The sequence below is a fragment of the Misgurnus anguillicaudatus genome, chromosome 2 (genome assembly GCF_027580225.2).
Source record: "Misgurnus anguillicaudatus chromosome 2, ASM2758022v2, whole genome shotgun sequence".
NCBI classification, from domain to species: domain Eukaryota; kingdom Metazoa; phylum Chordata; class Actinopteri; order Cypriniformes; family Cobitidae; genus Misgurnus; species Misgurnus anguillicaudatus.
The window spans coordinates 27,902,225-27,919,486 of NC_073338.2; the positions used below are offsets into that span (position 1 = coordinate 27,902,225).

General features: G+C 37.4%; 2 protein-coding genes across 4 annotated transcripts; both read right to left on the minus strand.

The window, feature by feature from the left end:
• Positions 1-750: 750 nt before the first annotated feature.
• On the minus strand, positions 751-6,012 carry klhl40a (kelch-like family member 40a). The gene is made up of 6 exons (XM_055202296.2): positions 4,302-6,012; positions 3,864-4,024; positions 3,581-3,688; positions 3,304-3,489; positions 3,067-3,216; positions 751-1,110 (listed from the first exon to the last, which is right to left on the minus strand). The coding sequence occupies exons 1-6, from the start codon at positions 5,418-5,420 to the stop codon at positions 999-1,001; spliced, it is 1,836 nt and encodes a 611-aa protein (XP_055058271.1). The 5' UTR covers positions 5,421-6,012; the 3' UTR covers positions 751-998.
• A 1,033-nt stretch (positions 6,013-7,045) lies between these two features.
• On the minus strand, positions 7,046-16,342 carry hhatla (hedgehog acyltransferase like, a). Of its 3 annotated transcripts, none has more exons than XM_055202297.2 (13): positions 16,161-16,342; positions 12,870-12,982; positions 11,823-11,890; positions 11,595-11,708; positions 11,366-11,386; positions 10,973-11,167; positions 10,663-10,872; positions 10,148-10,319; positions 9,851-9,995; positions 9,732-9,767; positions 9,423-9,624; positions 9,149-9,293; positions 7,046-7,515 (listed from the first exon to the last, which is right to left on the minus strand). In XM_055202297.2, exons 2-13 carry the CDS (start codon positions 12,973-12,975, stop codon positions 7,373-7,375), a joined length of 1,557 nt encoding a protein of 518 aa, XP_055058272.2. In that variant the 5' UTR covers positions 12,976-12,982; positions 16,161-16,342; the 3' UTR covers positions 7,046-7,372. The 3 variants fall into 3 exon arrangements, with proteins under 3 accessions (XP_055058272.2, XP_055058273.2, XP_055058274.2); XM_055202298.2 differs by lacking the exon at positions 16,161-16,342 and adding an exon at positions 15,602-15,753; XM_055202299.2 differs by lacking the exon at positions 11,366-11,386 and having other exon boundaries at positions 16,161-16,341.
• Positions 16,343-17,262: the final 920 nt, after the last annotated feature.

The following is a 17,262-nucleotide window of genomic DNA, read 5'->3' on the forward strand; positions in this document are numbered from 1 at the left end:
CAATTTGCAACCTCACCACTAGATGCCGCTAAAATTTACACACTGCACCTTTAAGCTAATCCCTGTCTGGGAAACCACCCTATAGTCTCTGATGTTTTCAAACGTATAAAATGTGTACACAGCAATATCATTTTTATTACCGCAGAGTTATATACTGTATGCACAGTGTTTCAACTCACTTCAGCAAGCATTAGTATTAGTATAGCATTAGTGTTTGTCTTTGCTGTGCTCAACTTTACTGCTTGTTCTTAATTATCATAATATAATTTATCGTAAAACATTTGTCTCTAATGCCCTATCATTATAAATTCCATAATAAAACAGCAATAGCATCACAAAACAGCACCTTATTCATATAGATTCATCTTATTTAATAACTAGTACTAGCAGATGAGCTGTTCATGAAAAATAAAAAAGTATTGAAAAGACTGATAGGACTTCATATTGTGTACTTTATAGTTTCAGTGTATGTCTATATTCAATATGTTGTTTGGGTTTTCATTTTAGTTTGGTCATTGTTTTTTGTTCCATTCTCTTTCATTTATTTCTCTCATTTTGGATTGTTAAAACATTGTACTTGGTCATAATAGTTAAATACTGTTACATTGTAGTTGCCATCTGAAATATAATATATCATAGAAAGATAGCAATTAATGTACACTGATATATATAAATCAACTCAAATAATCCTTCAGCTATGACATAAAGTATTCCTATGAAAATGTATGGTCCTGTCTTTTATCTGCTGAGTTTTAGAAACAACAATTTAAAGAATGTGCATAATACTAAGAACTGTTATAGACATGTCGATCCATGTTGAAAATATTATGCACTTACAACAAGGTGTCCTTGTATTAATCACAAATTACTGTGTCATCATTTAGTAGGAATTTAAAGAGTATTGTTCCATGAACACGTAGGAAGGTCTTAATGTTTTGCAGGGTTGTTTGTACAGTATGCTACAGCTTATGAGTTTTTGTCTAGATGAGACCTAAAGATCACATTTTGGTGAGTCGCAAAGTGTTGAGACGTACACCCAGCACTGACGCCCCGGCAGCATAACGTATCTTCCTCAGGATCCCATTCCAACAGTTCTCCTCTTCATCAAACCTGCCAACACAAAACACAAGTCGATTTGTTACTTAAGACCACACTCGTAAAAATAAAGGTGCTTCAGGATGCCATAGAAAAACATACAAAAAACCTTTCTGTTTTACAGCCTTTGACTAAATGGTTCTTCGAGGAACCAAAAATGGTTCTTCTATGGCATTCCTATGAAGAACCTTTTATAGTCTCACTGTGGGAAAAATCAGGTTTTGCTGTTTATACAGTATGTCTATGTGGGGTTTTAAATACACTTTACTAAGTGCAAATGTATCATTTAACACCATTGCTGAGTATTTTCTTCATATAATTGGTTTCCGTCACAAACATGTAACCAATCATATCAACACAGTTGAACACGTGGATCAGTAGCTCATGTCATAGATATTAAAGATCAGCACTTAAAGATTAGTACTGCAAATGCACAGTTCACGTATGTATTGTGTGAAACCGAACTTAGCAGTTGTGTGTCTAAAACTGCTGAATGTAGCATCTATTTACATTTATATCTATGGTCAGAGCTGTGTAATTAAATAGAGGCGGGGACTAATTTAAATATTTCTATATTTCTAGATCCAAGGGTGTAGAGTTAGTTTAGTCTAGGACTAGTGTTATCGTAGACCATGTGTGTTGCTCGTGTTTTCAAAATATGTGTTTGTTGCGTCATGTGAACCATGTGCATCACGTGTTTTGTCAAAATAAGTGCCTGCTGTACACGCGTCAAAATCATTTATGATAAAAGAGACGCTCACGTTCATAAAATACACGCAAGACACTTCCTTAACAGTAAACTCTGATTACGCATGAGATTATGCGAGTATCTGGCAAACGTGAGCGTCTCTTTTATCATAAACCCTTTAGACGCATCTGCAGCAGGCACTTATTTTGACAAGACACGTGACGCATATGGGATCAGTCGACGCGCAAAACACAAATTTTGAAATTACAAACCACACACATGACGGGCTACATACATGTTGTGACGAACTTCGCATCGAGCGCCCTTGAAAAAAGAAGTCACCGGCCGCCACTGTAAAAGTCACTTAACCTTAAAGGATTAGTCCATTTTCTTAAAAGAAAAATCCAGATAATTTACTCACCACCATGTCATCCAAAATGTTGATGTCTTTGTTCGGTCGAGAGGAAATTGTGTTTTTTGGGGAAAACATTGCAGGATTTTTCTGGTTTTGATGGACTTTGGTAGAGCCCAACATTTAATACTTAACTCAACACGTGGCAGTTTTTTTCAACGGAGTTTCAAAGGACTATCCCAGGCGAGGCGTGGGGGTCTTGTCTAGCAAAACGATTGTCATTTTGGACGGGAAGGGTGACAAATGTGCACTTTTGGAGCACAACTTCTCGTCTAGATCCGGTCGTGATGCGGTAGCGTGACCCGACGCAATACGTCATCACGTCAAGAGGTCACAGAGGATGAACGCGAAACTCCGCCCCAGTGTTTACATGTGTTGAGAAAGAGGACCGTTCCTACGTTGTTGTATGTGGAATGATACTAATTAATGTCTTTGTGGCAGTTTATTGTTTACAATGGTCCGCAAATGTGCATTTTATATATGTTACACGTGACCTCCCTACTTCACTACGCATTTACGTTAGGTCGCGCTGGACCGGACCTAGACGAACAGTTGTGGTTTAAAAGAGCATATTTTTTATTTTTCTTGTCAAAAATGACAATCGTTTCTCTAGATAAGACCCTTATGCCTCGTTTGGGATTGTTTATAGTCCTCTGAAACTCCGCCGAAAAAAAAAAGTGTTGAGTCAAGTATCAAATGTTGGGCTCTATCAAAGTCCGTCAAAATCAGAAAAATCCTGCAATGTTTTCCCAAAAAAACATAATTCCTCTCGACTGAACAAAGAAAGACATCAACACTCTGGATGACATGGTGGTGAGCAAACCACCTGGATTTTTCCCTTAAGAAAATTGACCAATTCTTTAATACTCACCTCCATATGTCGTTCATCTCAGTGGGCTCCATTTTTTCTGTCTCCTCATTTGGCATCATAGCAAAACCTCCAACAGCATACAAGCAGCCTCCCAGTTGGATAAGGTTAAGGGAGCTCCTTTCCTGAGGAAACTCCACAAACTCCGACCATCTAATCAGAAGACACACAAATTGCTAGCTGCCCATAACAAATTCATCCATGTGTCATATATACGCTTAAAAACATGATAAAACTCACGAGTTACTGGCAATATCATAGACCTCCACGCTGCTAGTCAGTCCGTTATCAGTAACTCCAGTGACCACGTAGATTTTGTCTTTGTAGACGGCAGTGCCAAACAATGAGCGGGCAGTTTTCATCGGTGCCAAATCTTTCCATTCAAACTTGGTGGGGTCGTAGACACACATCCTCCTTAGGCATTTCCTATATCATCACATTTAATAAAAGGGGCAAAAGAAATTTAATAAAGAGTAAATTAGGTTTTCTCTCATTCATTTATAACCTTTCTACTTACTTGCTCTCAGTTTTTCCACCTATTACATAGACAAGTCCTTTGTGTGAAATGGTTGCATGCCCATAAACTGCATAGGGAAGAGGATCAGACTCTCCCCATTTGAATGACCTGTGCAGATTAATAATACATTTACCAAAACAAAGTAGTGTTTACACCATCTACAATTTACTTGATATTTACAGTACTTAATCTATCGTTCACTTACTTGATCTATAACATTTACTTTACGCTACAATCAAGTCCTATAGCATTTCTGAATGCCACATTTTCTGCGTGTACTCACTGTCTGTCGTAGATCATAACGGAATCTAATGCACGTTCTCCCTCCTTCAGTTCTTTACCTCCAATCACAAAGATGGAGTTCTCAGCCTCCGCCAGACCAAACAAGCAGCGAGGGTTTGGTAGTGAGGGCATCCCAAGCCATTCCGAGCTCATGGGATCAAACTGTGGCATAAAGAAGAGTTTATAAAACAAAATCAACTTGTTTTTGTCTTTATGTTTAAGTATAGATCTTCTTGTTTTCACTTTAATAAATGTGGAGTCATGCAGGCGTAATGAAAACATGACACATGAGGTACAAAGCTATAACAGCTGTTCAGAAGCTGAACAGAAGCTAATGGACGTACTTATTTTTGGAACCAAAGATTTGTGAATCATTCATTTATATTTATATTTGTAGAATAATACTATAGTAATGCAAAGAACAAGAACCTATGTTTACCTGCAAAAAGTATGAGCTGAAAGGTATGTCTTTATTATCTTCATTATACATGAGACCTCCAGAAACAAAGACCTGATTCTCCTTTGTGACGATACTGCAGTGGTTTTTAGGGATCTCGGTGGACAAAGATGCGACAAAGCACTCATTTGCTGCGGGGTCGTACGCTACCGTTCCCGTATCGCTGATCAGTAATATAAGGTCTGTTTGAAACATACCAAATCGTGGGTTGTTGTTTAAGATCCCCGGCAACAAATCTTCCTCCTCCTCATCTTCAGAAACTGTCGCTCCTTCCCTTTTCCTTCCTTTTTGTGAGCGTTTGACCCTGTGCAGCACTCCTCTCTGTGCATCCTTGACAAGCTGGAGCTCCTTCTTGAGCTCTTGATTTGTTTTGATCAGTCTATGACGTTCCACTTTCTCCTCAAAGTAACTCGTCGGGATAAGACGGAAACGTACGCAGTGAAGAAGTTCAGGCAGGTCCTTTAGCCTTTCCACCGTGTCGTACTCAACCCAGTCCATCAATGACTCAAATACCAACTCTTCCCGTTCCACGTTCAAGGAGTCACACGTGATGATAGCAGCCAACTCACCAGGGCCCAGCTGATTGAAGTCCTGGTCTCGGATGATGAGCTCATAGCGGTCACAGATGAAGTCTCGCGCCTCCATGGCCAGGCTTGGGCAGTCCAGTAACAGTCCTAGTCTTAAGATCGCCAGACAGTTACTGAGGACCAGCTTTTGCTTTAGGTAAGACAAACAAACGCTAAAGATCGAAGGAATCTGGTACATGTTGGCGGCCATGAAGATGTCTTGGACGTTCTGCTCGGTAAGGCTGATGTCTGAGGTGTAAATGTACCTCAGGATCATGCCCATGATCCCAGGCTCGATGTCTTTTAGAACGATCTCACGCTTTTTGCTCTCTTCCAGGTCTGAAAGAAACATGGCTTTGAAATAGGGACTGCTGGCAGCCAGCACTAGCCGGTGGCAAGGAAACTCGTTGTCTTTGATCTTCAGAACGCAGTCCACAAATTTATTCGTCTCCAGAAGATCACAGAGCCCGTCTTGTAGAAGCGTTTGCTGATACATCCGTGGCTCCGTCACCGGGTCCACCGACATGGAGGCCATCTTGTTATGGTTCGATGTGATATTTCAGTAGGAGGGAGGGGTGTCCTGATCCTCTCTCACAAGAAAACTGGACTGGCTGTATTAACAGCGTTACTCTAAATGAGAAATGGTGGAGGATGAACCCATAGCATGTTGGTGTGTTCCCTTACAGCTGTCACAAGCTGTCAGCTAATGTCTATATATAGACTGTGCATAAACCAACCACACTCGGTTTAAGAAGGCCTGAAATTCAAGCTAGACCCTCCCTTCCCCCTCCATCCGACCGATCAAGCCAACAGCTGAAACATTGCTCACAAAGACTATCAAGATCTAGAAAAAGGATAGTAGAGCAATACAACCGGGGTTGTTCTGAACTGACACCAAAACTGAAGAAGAAAGATTAAAAGATAATACCAAATACCAAACCATTTGAAAATATATAAAGAAACAGACGTATGTCTCCTCTAACAGTGTTTTGTAAGGTAATGTCCTCTTAATGTACCCCGCTAGTGGAGATACACAGTATCATGGGCTCTTATGTCTCCTTACTATCAGTTTATTGTAACTGGTGGTAAATCACATTGTCAGCATTTTTGCCCTTTTTATTTATACATTGTAAAATTCCTTGTTGTACTTGTTTACATTTAAAAATCTTGAATTAACAAGTACTTTCTGGACTAGTTAGTTGCTATGAATTATAAAAAATAAAGTTGTAATGACTTTATTACACTCTAAAAATGGCTGGGTTGTTTTTGACCCTTAATGGGTAAATATTGGACAGAACAGGTGCCGGGTTAAAAATTACCCCGTGCTGGGTTATAAATGACTCAATGTTGGGTTGTTGTCATGTAACCATAGGGTATAATAACCCAGCAGTTGGGTTAAAACAACCCAGCATTGGGTCAATTTTTAACCCAGCACGTGCTCTGTCCAATATTCACCCATTGGGTCAAAAACAACCCAGCCATCTTTAGAGTATACAACAACTTTTTTACAACAAAGTTTTATTTTATTTAACTTGTAAACTAGTAAAGAAAGTTGAAATAACTTGTTAATTCAAGATGTTTAAACTTAAAAAAATAAAGTAGAAGATATCAAGAAGAAAAGAGGATGGTCAAAATGGCTCATTGTGCGACTACAGCTCCAAAAGGTTGTTTTCAAAAGAGGTATTTCACTAAATAGACATTATTAGTTTCAAACATCTACAGTACATTTTATTTGTGTGAAAACAGTGGCTAACTGTGTAATGTGACTAATAATCCAAAAGGAGAAAACTAGGAGATATGATAACAGCACAGTGTTTCTCAGGGTGTATTTTAAGACTATTAATCAACCTAAATCTCCAGTGTGCCACTTGTAACTCAATTTAGGACAAAGCCTAATAGAGGAATGTGTCCACATCATATCATCATACTGGAGTGTGACATGAGTAACAGAGCAATGTAGCCTTTAAACTCATAAAGATGGTAAACAACTGACCCATGGTTATTAATATTTACTTACACTTTTGATAGGGACAACACACATATTTTTATAGAACATGCCAGAGGTTTAACTCCTAACATGCTGTGGATTATGTGATACAATACTTCACATACTTGAAACCGTAATTGTTTAACAAGCACACACACACACGAAACCCAAAATATTTATATTTATGTTGTTTTATTGTTCAATATATTATTATTCATAAAATATTTGACAAGCCCATCCTTTAAATATCTATTTAAAATATAAATAAAAAATGCACTTATTGGTTTGTCTGTATGGTTACATCAGAGGACAGGCTGCTTTTTGGCTACAGCAAGTGCACTTCACTATTCACAGTTAAAAACATCTCAGGTTTTTAAAACAGATTTGTCCAAAGCCGTGACCATAGTGACAGGACTGCAGCGGTCCGGCATCGACGCTCTGGGGCAGAACAACAAGAGGGACCTCAAGAGTTGGATCAGATTCAATGACCTCTCTGTCCTTTACTCGGCTTTCTGTTTGCCCGACTCTGGGGTGGGCGCGGGTTCTGGTTCCTCCAGCAGAGCTTGCTTTCGCTCTCTCTCCTTTATCAGCTGCACGCCACAGTAAGTCACAAACAGCACCAAAAGAGTGGACATGGGGAAGCCTGATGAAAGCACAAGAGCACTGTTATTCTGCATGTACAAGCTGTGTTGTTGGGCTTATACAAAAAAACATCCTACATTACCTAAAGAACATTCTGTGAAAATATAACCTTGATATTTTTAATACTGACTGAGTGAGGTCTTGTCAAAGACTAAAATTGATAAGTGAAATCAAACTTTGATCCTCCTAATCTCATATTTAGATCATGAGACTGTAGCCTGGATTTCACAGACAGGGTCACATTTATTTGGTACTTGTTATATACAAGTGATCAGTGTTGGGGAAAGTTACTTTTAAAAGTAATACATTACAATATTAAGTTACTCCCAAAAAAGTAACTAATTGCGTTACTTAGTTACTTTTCATGGCAGGCAATGCTTACGTTACTTTTTAGTTACTTTTGCGTTACTTTTTCTTTGCTGAGGCTTGATCCCTTTCAGGCCTTGCAGGTGTTTTTTATGACAGGTGGGGTTTTTTTAGTTCTGAAATTGCCAGGCCCAGTCTCACGAAATATTGTTATATAGTCACGTAATTTTTTTATTCTTTTTTTGTGATATTATCACGAATTTCCACGTTTTTTTTGTGATCGTATAACGAATTCCTGTTTTCGTGTGATTATCACATATTGGTTACTCAATTGTTTTGTCCTATTTTCTTACCATTGTCGCTTTGGTTTAGGCTTAGATTTACATAAAATGACATCGAAACCCAACTAACCCTAACGCCAGGTGCCATATAAAAAAAGAAATCAGAAAAAATAATATAAACCAATACATAAAGTGACATTCTAATGCAAGCACCAAATCTAACCCTAAACCGAAACGACAATGGTTTAAAAAAATAGGAAAATACGTGATAATCACACGAAAACAGTTATACGATCAAGAAAAAAATTCGGAAATTTCGTAATAATATCATGAAAAAAGAATAAAAAATTTACGTGACACAAAACCTTGTGAGACTGGGTAGGAAATTGCATATTCATCACAAAAATGTCGAGATCTGGCCTGCCATCTCAATTTCTGACTCGTGTACGCATAGACTGCATAATGTGACTATGTTTAGTTTAATTCAGTACAACATTTTTTTTATCAAATTAATTAAACTAAAATAGTAACTTGCATTACTTTTTTGAAAAAGTAACTCAAATATTAATGTGTACATTTAAAAAGTAATACGTTACGTCACTCGTTACTTCAGAAAAGTTATATTATTACGTAATTCACGTTACTTGTAATGCGCTACCCCCAACACTGCAAGTGATACATTTTCTGGCACCAAAAACACTTTAAAAAAGTTTGAATGACTGTGTTATTTCAGATTTAGTGGCATTCATTTAGTATAAATGTAGCACAAACTTTTCGATAGGAAATCATTTCTCAAAAATAGGTTTATTAGGTTTCAAATGACAAAACAAAAGATTTATTGTTTAAAAAAATAGAAGTTTTAGGAAAAGGGATTAGCATCATTCGTTTGGGAATGCCAGTCGGATTGAAATTTTGTTATTTAATTCAATAAAAGTTATACTTTTTCAAGTGTGACTAAAAAGTGTTTGTTGTAGGTTTACATACTTTCTATACAAACCATATTTGTTTCCGTTTTCATTACAAAATGAACTGAAACAAATCACTTACCTTTAAAGAGCAGTCTCTTAGCAACCAGCTGAGCAAAATCCAGACTGTTCAGTGCCAGGACGTTATACAGGACGATTTGCCAGAAGTTGACAGCATTAAACAAGCCCCTGATTCGTCTTGACATCGCCTCAGATAAAATATTCCTCTGGAAAAAAATATTAAAATTGTGTTCTTGCTCAACAATAGCTTTTTAGGGTGTGTATTGAAACTCAAATGGTCAAATCCATCACAATGAGTTAAACAGCATGCGTTCAGTAGATGTGTGGGATCTTACCTCAATGGTAGAAAATGGAGGCAGAGAGAACAACTTCGCCACCCACAGTTCAAAGTTTAGTCCAAAACAGTTAAAGAAAGACCAGATGTAAACTATTTCACAAGGGCCAAGCCACAGAGTTGTGACAGCAAACGTGCAGATGGTCGCAATAAGCTCCTTAAAGATATTATCATGGTTTTCTCCAATATAGTCATAGACGTATCTTAAAAAGAGAGTAGGTACAAGATAGGTGTACTTTAGTACAGATTCACATTAAGATTGGCATATATAAATGATTGAAAGCAAAGATGTGATGAATTATTTGCTCACTTGCATAACCAGTCATTGATTCCTCTGTCAAAATGCCTAAAAAGTACATTTACGAAGAAACAAACTCAGTTTTAGCATCAGAAAAACGTACAAATTCTTTGCTTTGTGGACATACTTACGTTTCAGCAAAGACGTAGAGCATTGTGATGCATTTTGGTGGCTGAGGAGGATCCAGATGGTCCAGTCTTGATACAGTATTAATGACACCAAACATGACTGCTGCTTTCACCCAGTCATACACTAGATTGGAGTATGCCAAACCAGCTGAAAAACAATTTAAATTGATTTGGGTTAAAACAAAACAATTGTATAAAACAGTAGTACTTGAAATTTAAGTTTTACTATTATTATGTTTACAAAAAACTTCTATTTGCAATTGCTGCCATCTGTAGATATTATATAGATATCAAACTGACCCAGTGACCAGTCAGACAGTTGCTTGACAAGCTTCAGGTCGCTAGGGATGGTCAAAATGTACAAGTAATGGAAGAAGACATCCACCACCAAAATAGCACCAAGGTGAACCAAAGCATGAGTGGTGATGTTCCACATCTCTCGTTCTTTACGAGTCAAGTTAGGGTTGTTAGCCTAAGAAAGTTTAGATACATTAGTGACTTTAATTAACCAGAGACAACACACTATAACCCTGATTCTGTGGACTGGGGTTTTAACTTGGCTAATGTGAGAATAGAAATGTGACCCTGCCTGTGAAATCCAGGCTATGAAAATTGATTTCAATCTTGAATATTACTCAGTCAATATTACAGATATCAAGGTTATATTTTCACAGGATGTTCTTATGCATGGTGCATTTATATAGAAAACCATAATCACAAAAATGACATTAGCTGGATTTTGACAGTCAAGGTCACAAGTAGTTATTTCTTTTAGATTGAAGTTAAAAAGGTCAGTATGAATATACAGGACTCACCTGCTCATGGAATCGATCAAAGGTCATGACAGGTCCAAAGAAGAAGAAGGGGAGGTAGAAGTTGTACTTGATCAGATCCATGAACGTGTAGTTACCATCTTTCTTTTCACAGTTCTCCAAGGCAAAACTCATACAGCGCATAATAGAAAACCCACAACCTCCATAGAACAAAATGTCTTGCAGATCAAAGGAACCTGTCACAAAGCCTTCCTGCATTACAACAAGCGAGATTATTTTCATCAAAATGATAAAGCAAGTCTACAGTCTTGTATATTTTCAGCAGCAGTATATTTTCTGATCATTCATTCACCTGCCAGGTGTTAAAGGGCTCCATCTTGATAGATGCCAGGCTGGTAAGTCCAGCCACAAAGCAGAGCCACTTCTTCTTCATAAGAGCCACACTGTAGATGACGATGCAGTGAGACAGAATGACAGAGATGTATGTCCATCCCATAGTAATCAGGACAGCTAGAGATCCATACATCATATAGATCAATGATCTGTTCTGTGGGTTACAAAGAAAAGCATTATTTCTGGTGACAATTTTTTACTTATGATCTTGTATAGGTATTGTCAATGTTGTAGCAGAAGAGACATAATAGTCGGTTAAGTATTAGCTGTAGTACATTAGCACATGCGTTAGTAAATAAATTAGTGTTTTAAAATCAAATAAGTAGTGATAGGAACTGCTATGATAAGTTACCTTACATCCATCTATACCAATCTTCATCGACAGCAGCCAAAACAAGAATGCATGTAACATTTATTCAAATGTTTAGATTAGATCACAGATGCATTGTTAACATCAGAAAGTGTTTGTTTTAATATCATTCTGTTGAGACAACAAATCATGCCGCACACACATAAACATCACAACAAGCATTAACATGTTCAAATAGCAGTCCATAGTGCATAAGGTGATAACTACATACCTTTGGTGACAGCATTGAGCAGATCTTGGCAAAGATCACATGACCGAAGAGGGCAAACAGGATATGGTTACGGAATGTGGTAAACCACATAACCCACTCAAAATCTGACACATCCTATGGAGAAGAACACCAGTCAATAAAAGGTAAATACAATTTCATTTAAAAATCTGGATGATTTTCCTCATTACAACATTGGTATGCATACTACATAATGCATATTATACTTGCCATTTTCCGGCCAAAATAGTGCCATCCTGGTTTTATATTGTCCCGAAATGCCTTCCTGTTAACATTTTCTGCAAACATATAGGAAAAGACTTACAAAAGCAGCAGAGTGCCTTTCATTCTCAGAGTAATTATATATTTTCAAATCCATCCAATGTATTTAATAATTAAACATAATAATAATAATCATTGTTGGTGTCAAAATTAATATATGCAATTATAACATTATTACATATTTTTGTTCTATTGTGCATCAAAAAAAAAGTAAAAAATTTTTTATACCTTACAGTGTTTATTGTCTTTGCTGTCTCAGCCAATAACAAACATTTACAAGTTAACAAGAAAATAAATGCTTATAGATTCACAAACAAATAGGGTGTTGTTTGAGTGTACAAGTAGCATTACATGTACATTTTGCCAGCCTGCATATTAAAAACCTTTGTTTTGTTTTTTGATAACCCAGTTTTTTTAATATATTTTTGAAAATAAAGGTATTGCGGAGGATTTTCTTTTTCTGGGTGGATCATCAAGACTATTGGTCCTCCTAGTTGTCAATCAGGAGTGTTGCGCAATGCATTTTTTAAAAAAGTGAAGAAGGCGGTTATTTTCTAAAATTCGAGAAAATCCTCCACTACACCTTTAAGAATTTGATTCTGTGAAATCCGACAAATCTTTTTAATTTGAATTAAAGTCAAAAGGTGCTAAGGATTGTGAGTCACAATAGAGCATTTAGATAACAGTCTAATCTGATGTTTATGTTTATAAACCAAAAAGTCAACATGATATTAAAAAAACCCTTCTATAGAGCAAAGTTAGGATATGACAAATTCAATATTCTAAAGGGGATCCTAAAAGCCATCGCTCCTAAACAGGAATCTCCATAAAGATGATTCTGTAATATGGTCCCTAACCTAAGTCTAGAGCAAGGCATGACCGGCTTGCTCCATTAAAAGCACAATCAATAAGGTCAATAAGCACTTCAATGTGTTCATAAAAAATACATATTTCATTATTGTAAAAAAAAAAATCCAACGAAAAGAAATCCATTACCACTAGAGGCATCAATGATCCAGCTGGCTGCCCATAGGAGTGCAAGAGAGAGAACAGCAGTATAGCAATAAAGCTCATACTTGGGAAGGGCTGCCTTGATCCCCATGGTTAACCTGATGAAAAGCATTAACATTAAAAGTTTGATACAATCAAAATAATACAAGAACCACTCCGGGAGATGCTCAGAAATATTTAAAAGAAGCCTGGAAATTGCTGTGTTGCTAACACCATGATTGAGTTCTTAACCTTTTTTACTTTTATTTGAAGCCCATCCACTCACAATTTCAAATAAAATAATCAACAGCTTTGCTTAACTGTATAATGTTTTGTATAATGCTTGTTATATAATAATTTTGAGTAACCTAAAAGGGACACTCCACTTTTTTTAAGAAATATGCAAATTTTCCACTGTTGGTGTAACTACAGAAGAGTCAAGTTTTAAATAAGAAAAATATCTAAACTCTTTGGTTACTTTTGAGGGAGATCCTAAGTGGTCTAATCAGATTCAATGGATTATGCTAAGCTATGCTAAAAGTGGTACCGCCAGACAAAGTCCTGCACAGGTCCATTTATGGAGACCCGCTTCCGCCCGTACCCGTAAAGTTCAGCACCAGATCCGACCCGTCACCCGTGATAATATCAAAATTAAATCCGCACCCGCCTGGACCCGTTAATATTTGGCCTGTTACCCGACCCGTACCCGCACACGCATAAATCACACGCTAAAATCATTCCAATTAAAGTGCTTTATTTTTTATCTCGTACCTCTCTCAACATCACAACAGCGTCATGAATAGGCTAATGAAACAGGCTAAAGTGGGCTTGTTTTGCGCCATTTAAGTAGCCTACCATCGGCACAAATGGAACCTGATAACTATACACAAATAGACCTATTAATAAAAAAGACCAAGAAAAAAAACAACCTACCTACACAACCCCTGCTGTGCTCCTAAGTCTCGTCTCGAAATGCTTTCTAAGAAGACGTTCAGCTTTCGGCTATCAACAGCAAAACTCTATGCAACTCCTCCTGCAAAGTCGCTCCAACTAGGCTACAAGAAGAATCAACAAAGGTCGCGCACTGTCGCGGTAGTGACGTGATGGGTCAAATGTCATATGTTGTGGTGTAATGGTAATTAGGACGTGCACACCAAAGCTTTTACGCCCGCGGCCGGCGCATGTTTTCAATTGATTCCAATGGAAACTCGCCGTTTTTCAAAGAAGCCGGCGTTCAGCGGTTTTTCCGCGCTCGGCGCTGAGCGTCGAGAGATTCCACTTTGGGTAAAATGCTGCTCCGCTCGTCAATGTCAGTTCTCACACGGCCGGCCAATCACAGCGGAGAAGGGGCGGGACAAATATCACAACAACCAACCGGCTCACAGCTCAAGTATCACAGCTAAAAAGCTCGGCTGAAAAAAACAGCTGGCATTCGGTGTCCTCCAGGCGTTTTCAGTCGTGTAAGTTTTGGTGTGCACATACAAATTTTGCACATATTTTCATTTGCGCTACTACCCACCCGCACGGAGTTAATTATCCGCCCGCGGCCCCACCCGTGAATTTTAGGAATGTCACAATCCACCCGTTTGAGACACTTTTATGCGGGTATCCAGACCCAGAGATCACCTGAATGCATTCCAAAAACGGTAAAAATCTAATAATAATCAAATAGTTGGAAAATGAGCATATTTTCCAAAAAAGTGGAGTGTCCCTTTAAGACCCTCTTGAAAGTTTGTTGAGGCTCCCTGGTAAAAAAAACACTGCACTACCAATTGAGCTACAAAAATCTCCCCTGCAATTTAAATTATACAGATAATGTCAGAGAAAATTATATTATGGACCATGTAAAAAAAACAATTCGTATTAATGTTTCGTTTTTTTTTATTAGCTCCCTTTTAATTCACACTCCCTAACGTCAGCCTGTGTCAGACGTCAAATATCCACCAATCTCTCTCTTCTTTATACCTTACAACCCGTTTAAATACATACCATAATATTATTAATGAAATGTATTAGGATTTACTTTAACAGTTTAGCTAAGAAAACACGACGGTTACTGTAAATTACATCATGAAGCAGCAGCTGGCGAAGACGAGGTAAATTTATCTAAGCATATGCAAATATCTGACCAATCACAGGAGAGTTTTGTGACGCTACATTAATATTAATGACGTTCAAACTTGAAGACGCTGTTAAAGATGAGAAATTTAGGCTACATAAAATATAAAGAAAACTGTGGTTCAAATATATAAAAATGTATAGTAAAGACATATTAAATATGAATTCTTAAACGATCAATCTTTTGTGAAGGCTAGTAACAATGACAGCGCATGACAAGTTGTACCTGCAGAACTAGTTTGGAAAAAATCTAATTTAACTTATAAAGCAAGGAGTGGTGATCTGTTTAAATGCTTTAAAACTTTGATGTAAAACAGTGTGAAGTTTACCATACTGAGCCTCTAATTATGTTAACCTGACATTAATTGAGATGACGCTCGTTGCGATACAAATTCCCAAACGACAGTCAAAGCTGTTTATCAGTACAAATAAAAATAGGTTATTTCTAATAAATTAATTCGAATTAATTCCTCTATCTCACTCATCATCATACTCTCTGTGTGCACAATCCAACATATTCTCTGCAAAGTTAAGTATACATATAGAAGTGATCACCAAAACATGTCATATAGAAAATACAGTAGCTATACTATTTTTACACATTATACGTTAAGACGTACCATGCAGTCTCAGCCTAATCAATCAATATCCAGCTACAGCAGAAAAACATAACTAAAAACAAATAAAACGAAAAGCATTCCAACAGACACCCAAATCTTATTCTCAGAAGACAAGACAGTCAGTGACTTAAATGGGAGTGCCTGTTTTCACGGCTCCGCAGAAAGAGCACAGTCAGCTTCGCCTTACAACCTCTTCCTATTTTAGCCTGAGAGCACTTGCTCATGTACAGTGCGGCAGCTGCAGCGCAATGCGATCTCCCCACACATCAAGAGATGATCTCTCAAGAATAAGAAAACATATATTCGCAAATATACGGACTTGTTTCATTTTTTATTTCATAAAATCACATCATATGCGTGTGCCTCGTGAGTTAAAATTTGTTTTTGTGTGTGCTGACAAAGTAGTGCATGCAAATTAAGTCATTTGAAATGTAAATAATTCTGCGCTTATAAAGACGCCTACATATCCCCTCAAACATCCGTCCGTCTGTTTGTTTACAGACCCGTGTACAATAAGTACATAATTTCAAGAAGGTATATGCACTTTCTCAGTACTAACCTTGTATCTACCCTTTACAGCCGTTCTAATCTGTAGAGACAGATGTCAACCCCTACAAAATTTGAAAAAAAAATTGAAAAGAAAAGGGGGGTGTTGTATGGGCTTCTCCTAATACATCCGTCCCGTTTTCCCAGTGCCGATGGTGCACTGGATAAGAGGCAGCAGTAGCTGGTGTGGATGTTGCGGGAGGGGGTGAAGAGTGTATTTATAATCCGGACGGGAACTGCAGAGGGGTGGCACTCGCACTGTCCGTCAAAGAAGCGCCCAAATTCAAGATACAAGGCTGAATGGTGCAGGTGCATGACATTGCTATAGAATGGCATGTTGTAGAGATAGCTGACATTTAATGTGGTCTGTGAGGTAATATACTGGAAGCAGTCCCACGTGATAACACATTGAGATTCCATTTATTTAATTCCTTTAGCTATAGCTTTGGCACTTTGTTTTTGTTCCCAATGCACTACACAAAGAGAAACTATAGCAAACAATGTTTAGGGTGTTAGTTGCATTAAAAAATAATTTTTATATTTTAATCTGCCATGAATATGTTATTAGCTTTAAGAAAAAATAGGATAAAATGCCATGGAAAATCTTAGACAGTTTAAGGCAATCTTCATGTTCCAGAAATTAAAGTGAGGATATAAAGCAAGGATGTATGGAAATGCCCCCTTAACATGATGGTAATGGCCCTGGAAAAATGAAGCACATTATTAGAAAATAAATTAAACATACTTTGTATGGGTATCCACATTCCAATTATTGATGATAAATTAATTATTTGAAACCACAATTTAAAAAAAACTAAAAATCACTTGGAGTTGTGTACTACCATTATCCCAAAAGTTCCCAAGAATTTGTAAATCTGGTAAAAAATCTCTCTTCATTGTCGCCCTTTTAGTGACTAAATATCTGCGCTATCCTCAGTTTCTGGTTGTAGCATCTATGGCAACGCGAGTGGACAAATGTGGAAGTGGTGGTTATACAGCATCTAACACATAGCTGTACGTGCCTTTATTACAATGGCATAAAATAATGTGATGAAATGTACAGGTAAAACATTAAGTTATTACCTCAGTCATGAATATGATTAATGAATTTTCCA